This window comes from Ambystoma mexicanum, chromosome 14 (assembly GCF_040938575.1).
Source record: "Ambystoma mexicanum isolate Mex_15411 chromosome 14, UKY_AmexF1_1, whole genome shotgun sequence".
NCBI lineage: Eukaryota > Metazoa > Chordata > Amphibia > Caudata > Ambystomatidae > Ambystoma > Ambystoma mexicanum.
In genome coordinates, this window is record NC_090940.1 from 211,273,243 (window position 1) to 211,289,572 (window position 16,330).

Sequence of the window (16,330 nt, forward strand, 5' to 3'; positions counted from 1 at the left end):
ATGTGGCTGACCAGTTAAGGGAAGCAGTGGGGTGGGTGGGATCAGGCTCGGATTGGGCTGTCGGGTGTCCAGGAAATGCCCGGTAAATTTTGGGAAAACTGTGGGCCGGTATTCCTGGCGAATGCATAGCTCTCAACTCACCTGCTTCTAGCGGGTGTCACCCGCCTTGCATAGGGCTGACTCACCCGCCAAGCCTCCTGCACGCCCATTCGTTCCAATGGGCGTCTCACCCGCCAGGAACAAAATCGGGTGATTTCACCCGCCTTTGCGAGACAAATGGTTGAGAGCTATGCGAATGTGTGGCTATTTTTTATACTGCTAAATGCACATTGCACTAAAATAATGTTGCTGCAATGCGGCTAGCCTGCATTTAGCGGCTGATGAACCTGGATAAAAAGGAATAAAAAAGTACTTATTTGGGTGCGGATCCTTGACCCGGCTCATTGTTGTGCAAGAGTAGGGAGCGGAAGACACTGTGTGTCATGCCCATGCGTGTGCGTCAGTGGGCGTGGTGTCAAGGGAGCATCAAGTGCTCAGCGAGCCAATGGCTGCAACCGCCTTCGGCGCACTTCATGGTTGTGTCAAGGACCCGTTTGGCTACGATGCTCTGCTTGTCTTGGCCACGGCCCCTGCTGCTCCCATGGTCATGCGCTGTCATCCTGCGGCGAAAGCCTGAGAATTTCACTATAAAAAAATAAGTCGAAACAGACTCCAATCGTCCAACCAGCACACAGCCAATACGACCCCACCAATGTCCGCATCTGTTATGATATGATATAAGATATGATAAGGCATTTGTAACCCGCCTATACACAAGTGTTTCAAGGCGTGACGAGGCAGGGAGGGGGGAACAAGGGGAAGACCGACAACGATCCTACTAGGCCAGGTGTCATTCAGATCGCGCAGGTGCAGGGGTAGGGGGAAGGGAAAAAGTGCATGGGGAAGGGGGAGAGGGGGAGTGCAGTACAAGTAAGTAGAATAAAATAAATAAATAGGGCCAGCTGGTGGCAAGTGCAAGGTAAGTGCAGACAAGGGCTGGGAAGGGGGGGCTGTAGGGATACAGAGACAGTCCCGCAGTGCAGGGGTTGCCAGGGAGGCAGTGCAAGTGGAGAGTGGCTCGGCCTGGGCCCGAGGTCGGTGAGAGTGGCCCAGTTGCATATTCAGTGCAGTTTCAGTGAAGAATTTAGCAGGGGAGAGGGAGAGAGAAAGCAGAAGCAAAGAGGAAGGTTTTGAGGTGCTCCCGGAACCGGAGATGGTTCTCCTCAAGTTTCAGGGAGGCAGGAAGGCTGTTCCAGAGGGAGGCCCCTGCCGCGGAGAGAGATCTACCCCCAGCTCGTTGCTTCGAGAAGCGGCTGACCCTGAGGGAGTTGGTGACGGATGAGCGAAGGGCTCGGGAAGGAAGATATTTAGGAAGAGAGAGTTGAAGATATTTAGGCCCCAGGCCCCAGAAGGCCTTGTGGACAATGCAGAGGGTTTTGAACTTTATCCTCGCAGCCACTGGGAGCCAGTGTAGAGATTTCAGTCCTGGAGAGATACGGTCCCTGGGCTTGAGGTCAAGGACAAGTCTTGCAGTTCTGTTCTGGATGAGTTGCAGAGGGCGGAGAGTGAAGGCAGGCAGATTAAGATAGAGGCTGTTACAGTAGTTCAGCTTCGAGAGAACCAGGGCTCAGGAGACAATGAGCTTCTGGGGGAAGGAGAGGAAGGGAAGAATACCTCTGAGGAGGTGCAGCTGGTAGTGTGATTTCTTAGAGACGTCAGATATATGAGGAGAGAAGGAGAGCGTGGAGTCGAAGATGACCCCAAGGTTTTTTGCCTTGCAGGTAGGAGCAGGAAGAGGGCCAAGAGAGGCCGGCCAGAGAGCTGCAGGGAAGGAGGGAGTGGGTGTGCCGATGAGTAGAATCTCAGTCTTACTGGCATTAAGGCAGAGGTCATTGGCGGCACACCATTCCTGGATAGCAGACACAGTCCGAGATGAGGGGAGGAGGCCGAGGGTAGCCTGAAAATGAGCTGGGTATCGTCCGCATAGCACTGAAAGTTGGGGCAGAGAGCGACGATGCGGTGGGCAAGGAGAGCCAGATACTGGTTGAACAGCCAGGGAGAGAGATTTGATCCCTGGGGGACACCACAGGTGGAGAAAAAGATGTCAGAGAGGAAAGACCCCAGTTGGACCTGGGAGGATCGATTGGAAAGGAAAGAGGTCAGCCACGCCAGAGCCTGACCAGTGATACCCAGGTTATCACGGAGACGGTTGAGCAGGATGGCATGGTTGACAGTGTCAAAGGCAGAAGAGAGATTGAGCAGAATGAGAACACACGGAGTGTTGGAGTCGAGGTTAAAGAGCAGGTCCTCACGGATGTTCAGGAGAGCAGTTTCCGTGCTTCTGGCAGCTCTGAAGCCAGATTGATGGTCATGAAGACTACCAACAGATTCAGCATGGAGGTTAAGCTGGGAGATGGCCAGTTTCTCCAGGAGCTTGCCCAGGAAGGGAGTGATGGAGATTAGGCGATAGTTAGCCGGGCAGGAGGGGTTGGAAGAGGGTTTCTTAAGAAGAGGGTGCACAAGGGAGTGCTTAAGGGGGGATGGGAAGACTCCAGAGGCGAAGGAGTGGTTGGAAAAGTCAGCCAGGGCAGGAGCCAGGGAGTCGATGTGGTCCTTGATAGTTTTGGAGGAACAGGGGTGAACCTGTTTAGACGAGACTTTCATAGATCGGACTTGTCTGGAAACCTCGTCAGCAGAAAGAAGGCGAAAGGCAGAGAAGGAGGGAGGAGGGGTGGCTGCAGAAGGGCCAGAGGAAGAGCCGGGAAGAGAGGGAGGGAGGGAGGTGATGGGAGGAGAGTGAGGACATGATGTCCTGAGTTTTAGAGATGAAGTGAGAGGCCAGTGCGGTGCAGAGGGCCTGGGAGGGGACAGGAGAGGTAGAGACTGCAGCAGGGTTGGCAAGCTCCTTGCAGATGTTGTATTCTTCGAGTTAGATGGTGGGGAGCGTTTTCTTCTCATCCCGTGGCGTCTTGTCTGTAGAGCTCTGGGTTTATTCATATAGACTTTACCACGTTAAGGTTTTTGTTACACACTTTTCAGGTTGTATTGACATAGATTTGGTTTACGTACCATGCCATGACGGTGTGCTACTGTGAATCCTGTGGCCAGACATGTTGCGTACAGAAAAAAATACCCTCCATATCAAGCAAAATTATACTGAATTGCACGTCTGTAAATCAATTATCTGCAATTATCATAGGGTAAATATGTCAATCATGGCCCAATCCATTTAAAACGGAAGTAGAATTTAGAAACGTATTTGTTTGATTTATAGCATAGGGTGCAGAGGGTTGCTGGGAAATCTCCAGTTCCATATAGACCAGTCCAGCCCTGGCCAGGGTGCAGAGGCCTACTGGGAAATCTCCAGAGCTCTGTATAGGCCAGTCCACCCCTGCCCAGGGTGCAGAAGGCTGATGGGAAATCTCCAGAGTTCCATATAGACCAGTCCAGCCCTGGCCAGGGTGCAGAGGCCTACTGGGAAATCTCCAGAGCTCTGTATAGGCCAGTCCACCCCTGCCCAGGGTGCAGAAGGCTGATGGGAAATCTCCAGAGTTCCATATAGACCAGTCCAGCCCTGGCCAGGGTGCAGAGGCCTACTGGGAAATCTCCAGAGCTCTGTATAGGTCAGTCCACCCCTGCCCAGGGTGCAGAGGCCTACTGGGAAATCTCCAGAGCTCTGTATAGGCCAGTCCACCCCTGCCCAGGGTGCAGAGGGTTGCTGGGAGTTCCATAATGACCAGTCCAGCCCTGCATAGCACATCACATGCAGCCTTTCTCTGCTTTATGTCACCAAGAGGATAGATAGGAGTGGGAAGGGGCAAGATAGTGGGGGAAATAAGGCAATGGTTCAAGGGATAGGGATATACAGAGCAGCAAACTTTCATAGCATAGTGTTTGGTCAGATTCCAGGTTCCTATGCTCAAGGTCTTTGCATATCTCCATCAACCCAATCCAGCTGCACCCGATTTAAATATCATGTAAAATATACAGTGCCTCCACTTACTCCATATTGTGAGGAGATCGAACTCCCTTCAACGTCTATCTCAAATACATTATATGATTATTAACACATGTATTGAATACAGTGTATAAAACACTAGCTGTTTTTTAAAAACCGAATTTCATTTTATTTTGCATTTCCAGTTCGCACAATATTTACCAATATTTAGCAATCTCAAATCTGCAGTAGAACATATTTATATTGAGTAACATAGATTGCATGGAACAGTCGGGCAATTTGTTGCAGGGCCTATTCTGATGCTCCATTTAATATGAGACATGGGATAGCAGTGTCCCCACTATACACGCTACAGAGAGCAGTTTGTACAGATATACCAGAAGACCGCGGTTTGTGCTACACAACCACCCTTCAGCAGAGTACCCAGGGCCCGGTAAATAATGGTGGACTCAGCCAAGGGCGTGTTAGAACTTTCCATTATTTTCCATAACAGACAGGGATCATACAGGAAATAATTATCCAGCAATCACAGCTCCTGAGCGCGTGTCAGGAGTTTTTGTTGGCCCATGTCATCACTAGTTGGGGCTCTTGCCCAAAAACTTAAGAGCTTACAATATTGGGTTGCTTCGGTGGTAGTGCCTATCTACGGCACCTTTAGAGGTTAGCTGACTGGCCCTCCCATGTCAGGCGGTCTCGCCTGAGACTTCCCCAAAAACGATTTATTATATTGTTTCAGGGTCGCACTATTGGCCCTTGCCCCTCACCCCTGGATTTGTGTTCCCTGATTGGCTGGAGTGGGTCTCCTCAGGCCTGCGACCCAACTCCATTCTCAGCGCTCCATGTACCTTTTCAAGGTGATGAGAAAGATGTTCCCATTGTTGCCACCAGTATATCCAACTAGCCTGAGAGAGTGCCTGCCAGTTGCAAAGTTGTTTGACAACAGATGTATCCGTTCTTGTCTTCTTCGCTGGGAACTGCTCCTCTTCCCACCACAGGTAAATGGCTATTGTCCGGCTTGGCCGCACCACGTGGGTTAGGACGGCAAAACTGAGCTTTTTGGTCTGCAATTAGTGAGGATTTATTCTGCTATTTTGCAGGTGGCTCCCTGTCCCTGGAGCTCGTAATGTTATGTTTGCCTCTGACCTTGGCTGCCAGCACCAGTTCTGAGCAGCATACTGGAAAGTCTTTTTTCCTTCGTATGAGGCCTGTGGCTTCATGTAACTCTACTAAAGTTGTGCTATGATTTTCCTTATGGGTTAGTGGTAGTTGGCTCTTCCAGGTTCCTTATACGACCCTGTAGTTCCATATGGTTAGTTGCAATAAGTGGCTGCATGTTTGCTCTGCATCTCTTGTAGTCTTGCGTTTCTGCGTTTTGCTAGTGAAAAGAAAAGGCTTCTGACAGTATGTATATGTATCTGTCCTCTATCTACAGAACTGTGTAAGCATGTTCTTAGTGTGTGCGCACGTGTGTGTCTGTAACTTCGTGCATGGATGCAAATTTGCTTCATGGCTAACGTTTCTATGTCATGGTGTCTAATGATGTCGGCACAGCTGGATATTTATCATTAGTCAACCAGGTCCAGTGTTGAGGCATCAGTATCCATCAAGAAGTCGGCTGGAGAAGGTTTCAATGGTTGTCTAAGAGAATATCTGTTTGCATATGTAGAAGTCACTGGCCCTCCTGGGGGCTGGCCAAACAGTGATGGGCATCTTGCATTTCTGGCTCTTCAGGCTGTCGTGCTTATAGGGGTCAAGAGGGGCATTGCAGGGACCCTCTCCAAGTTTAATGCATTGTAGACCTCGTTTGGAAGAGCAGGTTCTCTGCCTTTAAGGGGAACAAGACTGTAGAGCTCTCATTTTAGAGAGCTTCAAATCATGTCACAGAGCCCGGGTTTGCGGAAGCATTCAAAGTTTAAAGGCTTGTTTCTGTAGGGATGTTGACTCTACGTGTATATGTTTATCGAGAGGAAAGCTATGATCTCGCTGCACATGCTTGTCTGAGAATAGAAGAAGCCCATACTACTGTTACTTTGATGGACCCAGCAGGCACCTGAACATCAATTGCAGGGGGTATGTTTTTAAGTGGGAGTCAGCATAGTTCTACCCTCTGCTGTGATTTATTGGCCTGCAAACCTTCTCAAGTCTGTTCATCCAATGTTAAGATGTATGAATACTCAAAAAGTAAGGATTCTGGCATTCATAGCAGGCAGCAAGCGTTATATCGCTGTTATCCATGAAATGTATTGCTGTGTGTTGCTACAGGATCCTGACTATATAGGGCTAAAACTGCTGGAGATAATAGTAACAAAGAGCCGTGTCCAACCCCTCTTAAATGTGTTTTGCTTTTCTTTGCTATCTAAACAGTGGACTCTACTTGAAAAGTGTCTATCCATATGCTCTTTGCTTCAGAGGGGCACCCGATGAGATAAAGTTCTTGACTTTTAAAACTGGCCTTTTAAAACTTTGGGAGTTGTTCTAGTTCCAGAAAGTGGGCTTTTTATTTATGTTTCTTGTTTTCATGGAAAACTCATGCTGGCTGGCAGCTGCTACAGGCCCCTTCACAAAGCACTATGAGAAAAAGAACAGGCACCGATTTGGGAGAAAGCAGTGCCATTGCTTTAAGCATGGGCACAGGGCCCCATCTGCCCTAGGAGTGTTCCACAAAAAGGGTACCTGGCCTCCAAGGTACCCCTGCTTTTGGCTTAATAGCAGAATGAGAGTAAAGATTTGAAAGTGCAATAGGAAAAGTAAGAGCAGATTTAGGACCACCATATGAGTTTAGCGGTATTAGCAGTGTAATTCTCCAAACAGAATTACTGGTACCACCAGCGGTAACTGGTGAATCGCCACCCGATAAAGAGTTTTGATTAGTCCCCAGCCTGAAGTCCCATAGGACTGCGTCAGTGAATGGCAGCATTAGCGACATGGGAAATGCCACTGGAGGTAATTCCTCCATTTAATTGGAGGTAATTTCTCCATTAATATGTTAGAGGTATTATCTCTATGGATTTGGAACTCGTACTCGGGCGTACTGAAAAAAACATATGCATCATTGTGACACTATGGTCCTCACTAAGAGTTTTGAGGTAACTGAAAAAGCAGGTTGTTCAATTACCTTCTTTTTTTCAGATACCCCCAAATGTTTGAGGACATGACCTTAGTCTCATATCTCTATGCTTTATGGCACTTGTACTCTTCCATTGCAAATGGTAAACCACAGCTTCAATCATACTGTTTTTATGTAACTTGTTTCTATAGGTATTTAACACAATACATGCATTGTCAGGTTGGTCTATTGCAAATTGAGTACTAAATAGTAAGTCAACACTGCAAAACAGGTCATTTCAGATCTTGAAAGCAAATATTCGCAAGTAAATTTGTCTTGCTCTACAAATATTATTATTGTTCGGGTATTTATAGGGTGCAGTTAGCTTCAAGAAGCAACAGAGTGCTTTACAATCATGGGGGGAAAACAATGATGAAGCAGAGAAACAAGTGAGTGGGGAGCTCACAGGGGAGGCGGAGGGCGGGCAATTTATCAGCAAGGAATCTGCAAGCACCAAGGAGAAGAAATAGTGGGGAGCAGATCATTGAGCCTCATCTCAGGTAGGGGGTGTGGAGGGGGTGTTGACCTAGGCGTTGAGAGGAGCCATTCCTTGAAGCAGAGGATCTGGAGCTCCTTCCTGGACTGTGGAAGCGAGAAAGCGAGTCTGATGTTGATGGGGAGAAGCTTCCAGAGTCTTTGGGTCTAGACAGAGACAGCCTGTCTTCTGGTTCTTTCCTTCCTGCGCCGGCAAATAGAACTACAAAATAATGCAGCTAAGTATGTCAATTGGAGGCCGGGCTCATATGTTGGCTTCAACACTTTACCAAAGTGTGTGATCATGAGCAACCCATTTAATCTCACTGTGCCTTATATTCCAAAACGGATAGTTTCTACAGGGGATTTATTTCAGAGTGTACACCAGTCAAAAAGTTCTTACCTGCAGTATACAAATGTGGGCCTTTTTTTGGGGGTAGTTTGGCACTTTTTTATTGCTGGCCGGGCTTATTTGTTGTTCCTGTCCGACCCTGGTTGGGATACATTAGAAGATGCCTACAACCTCCAATAAAGGAATGTCGACACAAACAACAGTTATAGGCTTTTCTTTCTGACATGGTGCAGGTTACAGGTAACGGAAAAGGATACTAAGGAGCCTGGGAATCAAAGAAGTTTGAATCATTATTTATAAACATGGTGTGATGTTGGAAAGCCCTGTAGAAGAGCAAATAGCTCGAAACATGGCTTTGATTTCTAATAAATTGAGGCTTGGATTTAATTGAACAATTGGCTTGGAACACATTGAATTAACACAAATAATTAGCAAGATCAACTTGACTCATCTATGATTAGTGCTGGCAAATCTCCCAAGCAGTCATACTAATTCTAATTAATGAGATAATCAGGGAATGTTCTCATGTTGGTGTGTTCCAACTCCCTACAATTATATCCAGGCCAGCACAGGAAACCCGGGTATATCTCCCCTAGCAAGTTCCCCTATATAAACCTTCACTCACAGGGGCTGTACTTCACCAGCCCACCAATACCGTTAGGTGATTTGAAACAAAGATTTGGGTGGCCAGCCAATCAGCCTAGGCACAATAACTGCCAAGCACACATTGCTCACCCCCACAGGAAATGTAGCAGCCTACACGGGGCCAGAAACTGGTATAGGCCAGTGTAAACAACTATAGAGGGTGCAATCGTGGGCTCACAAAGACCCTGAACTGAATGTGCACAACGGCCGTTTTAGGCCTGGATCATGGTATCCCTGAACATTGAAAGTCCCTAAAAAGAATTGCCAAGAGTAGGACTTAAAAAAACATGAATGCCCCAATAGCTTCAATGAAGGTACATTGGGTTACTAATGCAGTAAATCTGCTTGCACCACTGGGGAATCCAAAACGAAATGGCCGCCACAAGCCTACCTCCGAAAACCAGAGAACAAGAGTTCTAGGTAAGTAACTTGTTCATTAGAAACACATGAGTGCGTGCAGGGGCTGAGGGGGACAGCCGGGATGGGCAGGGGACAATGGAAGTTGTGCCATGAGGTGAATGTCTGTGTGTATGTTGTGGGGCAATGTTAGTAGTGGAGAGCGGTCTGGGGAGAACGTTGGCGTGTTTGTTTGGATGAGTGTTTGTTGCATGGAGGGGAAGGGGCAGGTGGGCATATGTGTGTGTTTCTGTGTTTGTGTTAGCGAGTTTGCGTGTGTTGCTCTGTTGGGGTAGTTGGGAATGGTTATGTCAGGTGATTAAATGGGGGCTCAGTGGGGTGAAAAGCCCTGATTTTAAGAGTGACGGCAGGCAAGAGATTCATTTTCAGGGGGATGGAGGGATGACTAGTGATATATTTCCAATATTAAAAGCTGCTCCAAACCGGCTGGAAAAAAATCTGTCTTTTTTGTGGGCAGCCTTTAAAAGTCAAGAAAACTACATAGAACCAGGTGGCCATGTGGTCATTCAGGAACCACAGTAACGCTTCTTTATTAGGGTATCACACAGTAGACAACCCAATGTACTCCCTGAAACAAAATAACAATCTTTTTCAGGATAGTTGTTCACCAGGAGGTGGTTTGATCTTTGGGGATAAACTGAAAAGTTACTCACTCTCAGGGAGGTGCATCCTTCTAAGTAAACGTGTTTTTGGTCTTGTCGAGCCCAGATCATGGTCTTTGAAGGCAGCCCAACTCAACAATACAGATGATGTGAGCATGTGCAGTTTAATCTAAACAAAACATGAACTCAAGATAATGTCTCCCTCAATGTCCCATGGCTTCCCAGGATACCTCTCCTTTTGACTCAGCCTTACAGCAAAGTTAGTCTCTCCATTACTTGGTGATTTTCTTGTGCAGCTTGGGGTACAGTGACGAGGCCTCCTACTTCCAGTTCTAAAGTCTGCACGGCAACCTGATGGTCATTCAGTTGTTGGACTGGAGCTAGCCATAAACCCAGGGCTGGAACCAAGGAAGACAGGAGACCACCATAGGCTGCCTTTGGGGTTTCTTCTAGCTATCCTATTTCCCCCATTTGAGTCATAGATCTAGGGCTGTCAAACCAAAGCTGTCCCTCATATTTCTCTTTCCTTCATGTCCAAATTCTTCCTAACTCCTCCTCAGCCCATTCTATCTCTTAGTTCTCCTCGTACCCTTCTCAGCTCCCTTAACAACTCCTTTCTTCAGTTTCTCCTTAATTCCATTTTTCAACCCTTCTCTGGATACCCACAGCTTTTTGCCAAACGCCCTTCCTTGTATATGGGCTTCCAGTGGTCGAAGTGGGCAGGAGAGGTTGGGAGCGGTGCTCCTACTTTTTTCAATTAAGTTGTATAATTCCTATACTTATGTTTTAAAAAGAAACCGTTATGGAATGGTTTTGTTTTAAAATAAAAGTGTAAGAAGAAGTTGAAACCTGCACTTTCAGTGCACTACACTGAACATTCCCTTTAAACAGCAGGTGCGTGTTTTGGGGTGTTTGTATTGTGCGTTCGAGGGGGGTGGCAATGGGGTTTGAGGGGAGCAGGGGCAGGCCAGTAAGGAACATAGTTCCACTACTACTTTGTGTACACTTCGACCACTGTGGCCTCCTAGTGTCTCTGGGCTAAGGGAACTCCCTTGCAACCTTATATGTGGATTGGCTGATGGGTCCCACACCGGGTGATGGTTTAGAGTTTTTATGTGGGAGAATGAGGATGGTTGGGCACTGCCCACGAGCGGTCCTCTCTGCTTGCCACACCATGGCCCTGCCGTTGGGGTGGGGTTCCTTGGCCTGACGGTCAAAGGTGTAGAAGTGTGGAGAGCTTGTGAGGTGATGGATCAATGTTCCCTTTCTACTCTCACACCCAGTAGTTTTTTTAATGGATTTTCTGCACCCATGCAAGGTATGTGCAGGCGTGTCCGGTTTATAAGGACAGTGAGCCTTGGCTCTTTGATTCCCTACTTTCTGTTGGTGAAATAGTGGCAGAAGCTAAGGGATTCCCCCCGCCCTTCCATGCCGCCCCAGCGCCTACCATGACATGGTTTGTGGTTGCACCAGGCCCCCCCTTGGCGTCCCTGACAGCAAGGGCAGACCCAGGGTTGTAGTCACAGGTCTTAAAATACAAAAGGATGAGAGATGACAAACGCCTATAGAGCCCATGTGCTCAAAAAGGACTGATGTTCTGCAGTGTCAGGAGTTGGTTTCATTTAATGGTTGAAAAGGGCTCCCCTAAAGACCTACCTGCCCTTGTTAGGAATCCCTAATCGGGGACACAGTCGCAGGGATATAGCAATCAGCTTGCTTCTTGACTTCAGTTTCAGGGATATATCACCCTAAAACTCTTCTTCACTTCTACTAGATAGTATTTCCTCCCTGGTTCTTTTAGGGTATAAACTTTGGCATTCTCCTACTGGCAAGCATTACCTTTGCCCTTACTTGGGGTATTACATTGACACGCTCCTAACAATCCACCAGTCCAGACGGAATGCTCTCATCCTTCAGCAGCTTACATGGCTCTCCCCCTTGGCCCCTTAAGATCCCAACCACTGCTATGAAGTCAGGTGCAAGTGATGTCAGAGCTCCACAGAGAACCACCTGCATCTGGCTCTGGATCGGACAATAGATGTGCACCCAGGCGGAATGCGTGCTCATACCGTTTCAGCGGGAGCAGGAGCATGGTTCCGCTGACAGTTTGCCGGTGGGAAGTTTCATGCCAGTAAACCTCTGCTTCCTTGCTAATTCTTGAGGGGTTCTTCGCTGGTTTCTCCTGACTGCAGAGGGCTAGTGTGGGGTTCGTGCTGATGGTAGGGAGGGTGAGCTGGGCCAGGAAGGGATAGCTGATTCCTCTCTGAGCTTACTCATCTGGCAGGAAGTAGTTGCACGCTAGACGGCATTCCCTCTGTGACAAAAAGAGTAGCATGATGTGGGTTTGTAGTGTTGTGCTTTATAGCGTCACTTGTAGGTGGAAAGTAACAGAACCTCTTGCATACTCCCGGTTTCCCCAGGTTTGGTATTACTCTGGTTTGCCCACTATACTACTACTCGTGGGGCAAGAGGGCTTGAGAGGCGTGGAGGGACCCAGAGGGGATCCGCCAACTACCTCGACAGCATAGCACATCACGAGGCTTGTGGGCATCCCTGTCCCTCTGGGCCCCTCTTATTAAACAAGTGGGTTATCCAATGTGATGTCTTCGCACATCATACCGTCAATTCTTGGCTACTATGGTTTTGTTGATGAGACAAAAAAGCCTGAATGAGTTGTGGGTGAGAGCTGTGGCATAACGTGTAGCAAAGGCCTTACGCTCTGGTATCTGCAAGGCCATATTAAGCAATCCAGAATTTCATTCCTGGTTTTCCCAATTTCTATCATAAACAACTCTTACCTGGTCTCAAACCTTTCAATGGATTACTTGGTGCCTAACCCTTTCCTCTGTCAGTTGCGCCCTGCGTGAAATATGGACATTGGAAAACAACCATGTATCCCATAAAAGTGCAAACATTCTGCATACGATGGATTTGGGGTGAATGAAGATGTGCGCAGGGTCAGACAATGTGGTAAGTGGGAGGAGGTGCTGTTTGGAGTCATCATCTGAATCCACATCATGAATTTAGCCCCTGGACCACCACATCACCGCCAACGTAAATTCTGCTGTTAACCTTGCCCCTGCCTAAAGGTTGTGCTGGATCTTTCATGCTCGCTTGTATGCTTGACCTGTAGAGGCGGAATATCACTCCCTATATCTAGTGTTCTTCTGCTAGGAATTTGGTTGAGCAAAATGGATGGTAACTTTTTCTTTAACCTTTGCTGTGCACTTCAGTCTCTGGTCCTGATTCTTTTTCCGTCTGCTCTTTCTCCAGGTATCCAAAAACTCTAAAGCCAATGGTGTGATCAAGGACCTGTACGTCGAGAATGCACAGCTGCTGAAGGCTTTGGACGTGAATGAACAGCGAAACCAGACTTCCGAGAAGAAGAATTACCTGCTGGAGGAGAAGATCGCCGGCCTGACCAAGATAGTCCGGGAGCTGGCGCCATCTTCTCTCAACGGGATGACTACCCATCACCTCAGATCGTAGCCCAGAAGCTCGAGGCCCGCCACTCACAAACTCGCACTTTAAAGGAAGCGAAGGACATTGTTTTGCTTCCTTTTGAGCAACTGTGCCAGCACAACATATTTTATTTATAATTGAGGTTTTCTATTGCGTGGGGAGAGCAGGAAGGCAGGAGGCTTTGCCCAGTTCCTCCAGCTCTGCCTAAACGAAAATCCAACTGTACATTGCGTCATTTAATTTATTCATGTGTTCACTGTTGGTTTGTAACAGTTACTGTGTGTCTGCCTGAGAAACGTAATTTCCATCAGCTGGATTGTCCCTTTCCACAAAATCCCAACCCTGCGTTTTTGTTCCTCCTTAATGATGATAATATATTTTTATTTCATTCATACAAAAAACCCTGACGTCTAAAAAATGTTAATTACTAGCTAATGGAGATTTCGTTTGTGCTGTTACTGTACAGCCATTGTTTTACATGTTTCTAAAGATACCCGTATATTTGTGTTTTACCCACTGCCAATAGCTAGTCCAGAGGCAGTAGGCCCTGGAAATCGTTTGTTGGAGGCCTACCGTGGGGCCAGATATCCCAGCTGCAGTGAAGAAAAACACCCGTTTCTTTTTCTCATTCTTTGTCGCCATTTAATTTCCAAGAAATAGCACAGCTGTCCGCTTGGAAGACTGCCACGCCGAGTTGCACTGCCAAGGAATTCGGAAAACAAAACCGCTCCCTCCTGTCGGACTTCTAAAATAATAGCTTCCCTGCATTATTCCCCCCCCCCCTCTTGTGGGATATGCACGACTTCCCAGCTGGTGGGATAACTGGAGCAAAGGGCATCCAGCGTCATCACTCCTCCTTGGGACTGGATTGCTTGCTCGCTTTAAGAATCATCCTCATCGATCACTTGGTTTCGATAAAAGAAGCACATGTATTTAATTTAAGAATCCTGCGGTAGGTTTACAAGGTGCTAATGAATGTAACGGCCTATAGAATGTACACTCCTTCGCTCTGATTTCTTCCAGGGTGGAAGTTTAAATGATAGGTGCGAGATAATGCAGTATTGCCAATTGGCAGTAATTGAGTTCTTGAGCTATTCCTCGTCTTTGCTCAAAGTTCAGATCTGGAAAATGGATTTAGTACTAATGATAAACATCCCCATCACCCCCCACCCCCCTACTTTGCGCTGAGCTTACACTTTTAGACTGCCACTCTTTTTGCAAGATAAAGCAACAGCGGGTACTGTAGTAGGTTGATGAATCGGCAACATTGTAGTAACTGCCTTTTTAAGTAGGAACTACGGCCATGTTTTTATTCACCCTTTTATCCGCTCCGAGGCCGCTTTTTATCCTAGCAATCATTGATGGATCTTCCAGTTACAAATAGTTTGTATTGGGTAGATTTTCCTGCATATGAATGTTTGGGCGCCTAGTGAACTGTATCTTCAAAAATCCCATATGCCCCAAATGGAACCAGTAGAAATCCTTGCACTAGTCTACTTGGATTTCCATCAGAGCTAGAGAGGTAATGCACACCTTTTTGAAAAGCTGTGATCACAGTGAGGGGTTGTGATTCTTTTAGAGCCAACTCTGCCAGGTCTTGGACAGCACTTTCGATTATGAAAGCTTAGTGCAAGGTTGCAAAAAAGTAGCGCAGCCCTGTGATTAAATGTTATGAAGTGAGCTGGTGGGTTAAGTGGAAACTTCATCAGATTGTTTTTGCCCCTAGGGCTAAAAAAAGACGTTGGGGAGCCTAAAGGGACACAGCTGCTGCCCACTAGCAGTGCTGGGGTGCCCTTATGAGAAATACTGTTCAAATAATTGATTAAACAATGTGAAATGACTAACCTGCATGTCGAAGCACTAGGCAAGCATACAGTCGTGTAGGTTATACTTATTGTTTGTGTGATATGTAAACCGACATGGGTTAAGAACACCTTGAGACCCTTAATGTCACCATTGTACACGAGGTCTTCAAGATCAACGGTTAATGGATGAACCACCTACTTTTCCAGCGTCTGAGAAAGCAGTGGTGCCCATCTGTCCACAAACGTAACTGGAGCACTCCAACATGCGCATTCACTGCCTCTACAGCTGCAAGTAGGCCATACTGCTGCCTGCTTGCAGTTGATGGTCCTCCTTCAAGCCATCCCTCCTTACCAGCCAAGAGGACGTCTTCGCGTGAAAGTAAAAACGCCTGAAATCCCATTAAAGGAAGAAAGACAATGATGCTATTGCTTCTAGGTTGATCTTCATCCAGAGACGTTGCCGGCCGGGGCGGGGGGGGGGGGGTGAGGGTCAGGGGCTGAAGGGGCTATAGCCATGGGTCTTTTTTTGGTAGCCCTGGATAGAAGTTTACAGGCATCAACCAAAAGGCTAGCTAGCCCCGAGTCACGACGGTCCAGACATAAGCATAGCCCCGGATCTTTTCCAGACCTAGCAATACCCCTGTCTTCAACCCACTTGGCCCAGCCTAGTATGTGAGGACATCTTTTGGGGGTATTGCAAAGGCACTGAAGTCAAATCAGCAATGTGCGTTACTTGAGCAAAGTTGAGTTTACTCAACATATTCATGGTTTGTCGGGTTCTCAGGATGTCATATGACAAGACCTCTTGCACCGCTAACTTAAATCCAACTGAAGCTGGACTGGAGATTTTAACAGACATTCTGCAATAATCTTCCCAAATGGTCCTTAATAACTGCCGAACACGGGCAGACGATTTTTAGCATATCTGCATGGATGTAAAGTTGAAAGTAAAACTTTATTTTCGACCAAAAAGCAAAAACCTCAATCATTAAAACATTGTAAAGTGTATGGCCTGCTGTATATTGCCTTGCTCATTCGTTTGTGTTGTATCTATTGTATGGTGTACAGCTAAATAACAAATGTGAACTTTTTATACTCCACATTGCAAATGTTACACTGTGGTTATTTGGATATTTAATTGTAGCCGCCTTTGCTCCCAAAGGGGAAGGAACACCAACTGCCAAAAATTGCCTTAATTAGGCTTTAAACCTGCTGATTGCAAGCAAATAAAATAATTTTGCACTGACATCTCAGTTTTTTATGTTTGTTTAGTGGGTCTTTCCTGTGGATCCCACAGACTAAATTGACATCCCAGAACCAGGTATGGTGGGTTGGTGGGGGAGGAGAGTGCAGAGTCTAGTTAACTACATGATCATTAAATCCAGCACTCAGTGCACAGTACACCCCAGACTGGTAAGCCAACCTTGGGCCAAAATATCAGCCCACCAACTGTTATGGGGCTGGAGCCAA

The 16,330-nt window shown here is 47.1% G+C and overlaps 1 protein-coding gene across 3 annotated transcripts in view; it reads left to right on the forward strand.

The window, feature by feature from the left end:
* The window catches only part of NIN (ninein), a 429,800-nt gene extending 413,692 nt beyond the window's left edge, over positions 1–16,108 (forward strand). For all 3 annotated transcript variants that reach the window (XM_069638956.1, XM_069638957.1, XM_069638961.1), the window contains one exon: positions 12,867–16,108. In XM_069638956.1, coding sequence (XP_069495057.1) covers positions 12,867–13,082 — 216 coding nt within the window. In that variant the 3' untranslated portion in view covers positions 13,083–16,108. The remainder of the gene's footprint in view (positions 1–12,866) is intronic.
* Positions 16,109–16,330: the final 222 nt, after the last annotated feature.